This window comes from Pantherophis guttatus, chromosome 1 (genome assembly GCF_059756535.1).
Source record: "Pantherophis guttatus breed Tessera chromosome 1, ASM5975653v1, whole genome shotgun sequence".
In the NCBI taxonomy this organism is placed as follows: Eukaryota; Metazoa; Chordata; class Lepidosauria; order Squamata; family Colubridae; genus Pantherophis; species Pantherophis guttatus.
In genome coordinates, this window is record NC_142063.1 from 245095564 (window position 1) to 245101470 (window position 5907).

The window sequence follows — 5907 nt, forward strand, 5'->3', positions numbered from 1 at the left end:
ATAAGTTCTCCATATTGGCTCATGTAACAAGTATGATAAAGCTCCATTTATCATCTGGTGTTCAAATAATAACAGAAGAGTAGTTAGAATAATTCAGTCACCTTGAATTATTTATGAATAATGAATTAGTATGAATAATATGAATTATTATTAAACTACAAAGTGGAGTATTTTTTTTTATAATCAGCAATTACAAAAACAAAAATAAACCATAATGGCCTCAAAGGAAAAAACATGCCCGGTGCTTAACTAAAGGGAAGTGTTTAATTAGTATTTTTTGAAATCCAAGAGAATGTTCTAAAAATAAAGGGCACTACTGCTTTTTCTTGACTTTCTGACTTGATTGTGTACAAGACTTTTTCTTTTAAAATTGCAATGAAGAAACAATTTCTAAAGGGGCAGCTTTTGAACCCTTATACCTAATGCAAACTGATGAATTGTTCATTTTGTATAGTATTACAAGTAAATGAATGTAAGGAATCTGTAATCATAATTGACCTGAGAGATCTCAGGGGAAAAAAACCTCTTGACAAACAATACCTATTGCTAGAGGAGAACAAGTTTATCTTATAGCAAGTCTGATTCATCTAAACATTGGAATAGATGTGAAAGTACAAAAATCACTCTGTGATTCAGGAATAAATGTAGGATTTGTTATTTGTATCAAAGCTCCTTTCTACATTTTGTTATTAATCTAAAAAAACATGATATATAGTGACTCCTCAAAGTTTAAATGACACACCTTAACAGACATAAATTCACATTCTAGTGTAAGTTTGCAGCTCATAATGTAAGTGTGCCCTCTGGAGGACACAAGAAGTAACAATAACAGCATGATGCTGGGTATATCTATTCAGAATCAGTTTCATGGTTTTTAGGCCCAGGTTGTTACATATAGGAGGGCAAGAACTAGCTATGTTTCATAGAACTAATCTGCATAACAATACTTTAAGCTTTCATATACTTAGGGAGATGGGCAGGATAGAAATAGGAAATATAAATAAAATAAATAAAATTATCATTAGTATTTCAGGAAACTAATAAATGGAACTATTCCACTTAATTTTATACCTCATACTTTTATCCACTTATACATTACCAAAATGGCTTCTTGCCGATTAAATTTTTACATATAAGCTTGTGGGGAATTTTTAATAAATAGCATCTATAAGAATTTTTCTTTATATGCTTCCCCCAAGAGATACAGCAAAATGCTTCTGAAGCTTCTATATGTTTAATATGTAAGGAATGGATTTATTTTCAACCATAAGGTACTTTTACCATCTGTCCTGCAAGTACAAGACAGATTGCTCACATCTATATTTTCAACTGCAGGAAAAAAAAAGGCCCTACCCTTGTTCTTGGATCCAAAAGTGTGCACTTGGCATGCAGCAGAATTAACTCACCGATTCTCCTAACCAGAAGTATTTGTAAGAAAAACATTTTCAGATCATAGATAATTAAAACTGGCAAATATTTGTGTCAGTTCATCATGATTTGAAGTGTGTAATCTAGAAAGGCTATAAAGTTAGTTTGATGAACCTGAAGACATTGGGATCTGGCCAAGATTTCAGGGGGAAACTGCCCGAGATACTAGTATATCCAGCTTATGATCCATGAGAGAAGATAGGTGGAATGGACATTTAAAAAATGTATACCAAAAATTAGGTACAAAACAATATTTTATATACACACAATTCTAGTTCTTTTGATCCATCTCTAGAAGTAACTATATTTAACACTGGGAAATGACATTCCTATGATTCTAAATCTGGTTTCTAAATTTGAAGGCCCTCAACTAAAGCTAAAAATATTTGCTTGATAACTAAGCATTTGTACAGGTAGTTCTTGACCTACAACCATTCGTTTAGTGATTGTTTGGAGTTACAATGACACTGAAAGATGTATGAGTCGTTTTTCACATGATTGTTGCAGCATCCCATAGTCATGTGATCAAAATTTGGATGCTTGGCAACTGGTTTATGACAGTTGCAGTATCCTGAGGTCATGTGATCACCTTTTGTGAACTTCTGACAAGCAAAGTCAATGAGAAGCCAGATTCACTTAACAACCCTGTTACTAACTTAACTACAGTGATTCAGTTACCAAGTATGGCAAGAAAGGGCAAAATTCCCTTAACAATTGTCTTGCTTAACAACAGAAATTTTGGGTTCTATTGTGGTCATAAGTCAAAGACTACATATAAATATGTTGGGTTATAATATAATTACATGATGTAATGTGTTTTTGAAATACCTTTGCAAAACAAAACAAATGCAGAAAACATTTATATGGCGGCGAATCAGAAGAATGAAATACAATGAAAGGTATGTCTTTGAAGTATTTCTTTTAAAGCAAAATTATCATAGAAAAAGGGAGCAAATATAGAAATACGGATGGAGTTTTAAGATGTCTGAAATGTTCAATCCAAAGATAAATCATAATAATCTGACTAAATTAAAATTATTTTTTTCTTATAGAGGGAAAACAATATGATCAAAACCATCTAATTCTCAGTACAGTCAGTGAAGACAGACCAACACAGTGCTGGGAGCCACTGATTATTTAAAAGGCGGATTGAGATGTAACCCCAATACTTGAGAAGTGGATTAGACAAACGGTGGTTTTCCAACCAGCTTGTTCATTTGAAGAAACAAAAATTGTAATATGCTAACTCCATCACTGCATCCAAGAGTAGAGTACCCCATATGGATGTCATGTCACCTAATTTCTATTATGTTTGTTAACTCTGCCTTGTTTCATTATTTTGCTCAAGCCCACTGCCCTCCATGCTCTGCAGAGGGGCAGACCAAACCAGAAATGAGGAAGTTACTAAATATGGAGTTATAACATGCCTAGAATTGACTCCTTGTTTCAGTTTCTCTTTTCCAACTCTTTGGGTAGGACACAAGGAAGATGACAGGTTTGGCAAGCTCAGCCATACTTTCCTTTGCCACGAATGAAATTGTGTATGAGTATATGGTATAAATATTCTGGGTTGAAAGGAAATAGTCTTAGACTCTTCTGTCCTTTTCTTATTACAAACATGCATCACAAGCAGCTATTTTATATCACTAAGGCTACTAACATTTTAATGTGCAATTCTAAATGTACAAGTAAACTTTTAATGTTTTGGTGCTCCAAGCTTAGAGCTGAAACTGAATTTATATTGCACTGGAATATTTTGTAGTGAAAACTCATTGCTAACTAGTTCAACGTCATCAAAAAATAAATTAGATATTTATGTAAAATCTAAATCATTTCAGATGATTTTAAAATAAATGAAATTGTGATAGATGAATGCTTTAGTGCCTAACAAACATTTGTTGCCGAGTTTTTCATCTGTTAAAAATGCCAATTATCTGCGTGGCTGCCTTATTTTACACAATTTGCACTTACTATCTCTGTAGATGACAAGTATACTGTTTCTGTATTCTAAGTTGAGTTACTTTAAATAGTGTAACAAGCTATATGTGACTTGCGTAGCACAGCAGTTCTTGCTTTTTAATGAACTGCATTAAAAAATGTTTCCCTATGTCTTTGCTTTAAACCTTCTCTGATGAAACTCACTACGTGTATTGCATGTAAGTTTTCTATTTCTGATTCTGTATTCAGGTAATTTCAATGTTCACTGTTCAGTTATTCCTGCTTTACACCCCCTTATTTGCATTCACATTCCTCTAGTACTATACTGATCATTAACATGAAAATGTGGTCTCAAAGTTTGAATTCAGAAAAATCTAACCTGAATATCAGAATACCAAGTAGTTTCTTGCAGAACATTTAATGTTAAAGCTGGCTTTACTTGTGCACAGTTGTTTCTTCAGTAAAACAAGCCCTACTTTTAAGATATGTTTATATGTAACTGCTGAATTTCAAAACGTTAAAATTCTGGCAGGTAAAAATATGCCACCAAAAATATTTGTTATATTGTCATCACTAATGACAAAGCTATCACACACTACTACTGAATGGAAAACACTGCTAATAAATCCCTGTTTCTTCAGAATGTCTAATCCAGGTGCTGCATTTTACAAGAGAAATTAGAAATAAAATAACTCCTGCATCAATAGCCCTTGCTGTTCTTCCCAGGTCTGTAACTATTATTTCTGTTTTCTGCTACCATGTACACAAACGACTTGAAAAGCAACATTGCCAACAACTATCTTGGAGCATTATCAGATGTTGCTTAAAGCCCAGGCAGCAAGCTGAGTGTCTTTCCCCCACCCTACACACACAATTGATAATACCACACAAAAACCTGCCATAGCAGCAGGAGCTAGCCAAGACTGGTGCATTGGAAAATGCCTGGCTATGCCACACTGAGAAATCAGTAGGGGCTCAATTAGCTTCCAACACAGATCTGAAGTCATAACTAGCAATACCCTTAGGCTGCTCAGTCAAATGTCATGAAAATCTATAAGGATTTAACAGTGCTGCACTGGTTTGTTTGGAAACCAGAATTGAGTTAATTTGCCATTGTTTATTGGGAAATCATAATACTCAATACAAATGTTAAAATGTTTACTTTGATCCCAATCTGCTGTATAACTGTTTGCAATAATCATGTAGCTGCTATATTTTTCTGGTAACATTTTGAAACTGCTGCTTATATCCTTGATAAAGAAAATATTTTAGGGTGTGGTATTTGCAGAAAATGTCTTTGTGTCCAAACCCTTGTATAAACATACGTATTTTACAAATAAATATTACTCAGATGGAATCTGTTTTGTTGTACAAACATAAGAATTCTGACAAAATGGTCAGGAAACATCAATGTAGCAATTGCTGCTATGCAGAATTTCAGCCATTTGCTCTAAAGGTAATATACATGGTAATCACAACATTGATTAGCAATAGAGAATCCATGGTTCAGATGAACAAAGAGCATATTTTTATTACCATGGATAACCATCACTGCATTTACACCCACAAAAACTTTCTGAATAGAAGTCCCAATGATTAGATCAACAGGATAGACCAACCAAACCACACATATATTTGCCTGTGTATACGTACATAATTCCATCCTGTAAGAGTAACTAATATTCATAGAACCAGGAGACTAATACACCTAAATTACCATATCTATATCTAAAGCTACCATTTTCAACCACATATAACTGTGATCCAATGCAGCCATTGTACAAATACTTCATACTAATGCATGATAAAGAATCCATTTTTAATTCCCCTCCCCACTATTATTAAATAACAATGAGGAACTACACAAAAACATTCTATGAATTTCAGTTGGAAAATGTTAAAAGGCTAATATCAAAGTAATATACTTCCAAAGAGTATGTTCATGTTTTGAAGTAGGAATTCTTACAAATGGCTAACAGAATATTTGTAGCACAGGAATGTCTAAAAGCAGGGGTGAAATGCTCCTGGTTTGGAGAACTGGTAGCCAAAATCCCTCCCCCCCCCATGCCCAGCTGAGCCGCACAATCATCAGAGGCTTTTTTTTCACTTTTAAAAGCATTTTTTCTACAACCTCTTCGGCCGAAAAAATGCTTTTAAAAGTAAAAAAAAAAGCCTCTGATGATCGCGCAGCTCAGCTGGGATCATCAAAGGCTTTTAAAAGAAAAAAATTTTTTTTCTCTTTTAAATGCCTCTGACAATCCAAGCTGAGTTGCCGTATCATCAGAGGCATTTAAAAGAAACAAAGCCTCTGCCGATCAGGCAACTCAGCTGGGATTGTCAGAGCCTTTTGAAAGCATTTTTTTACAACCTCTTCGGAGAAGGTTATAGAAAAAATGGTTTTAAAAGTAAAAAAAAAAAAATTGGCCACGCCCACCCAGTCACATTACCCCCCCCACCAAGCCACGCCCACAAAACCGGTAGTAACAAATTTTAGACTTCCCCTCTGTCTAAAAGTAATAATTCTTACAAAGAAACAGAAAC

The 5907-nt window shown here is 34.1% G+C and overlaps 1 protein-coding gene across 3 annotated transcripts in view; it reads left to right on the forward strand.

Annotated features, from left to right (window-relative positions):
• The window catches only part of CRYBG1 (crystallin beta-gamma domain containing 1), a 108324-nt gene extending 103601 nt beyond the window's left edge, over positions 1-4723 (forward strand). For all 3 annotated transcript variants that reach the window (XM_060689113.2, XM_060689115.2, XM_087882621.1), the window contains one exon: positions 2481-4723. In XM_060689113.2, the coding sequence (XP_060545096.2) occupies positions 2481-2569 (89 nt within the window). In that variant the 3' untranslated portion in view covers positions 2570-4723. The remainder of the gene's footprint in view (positions 1-2480) is intronic.
• Positions 4724-5907: the final 1184 nt, after the last annotated feature.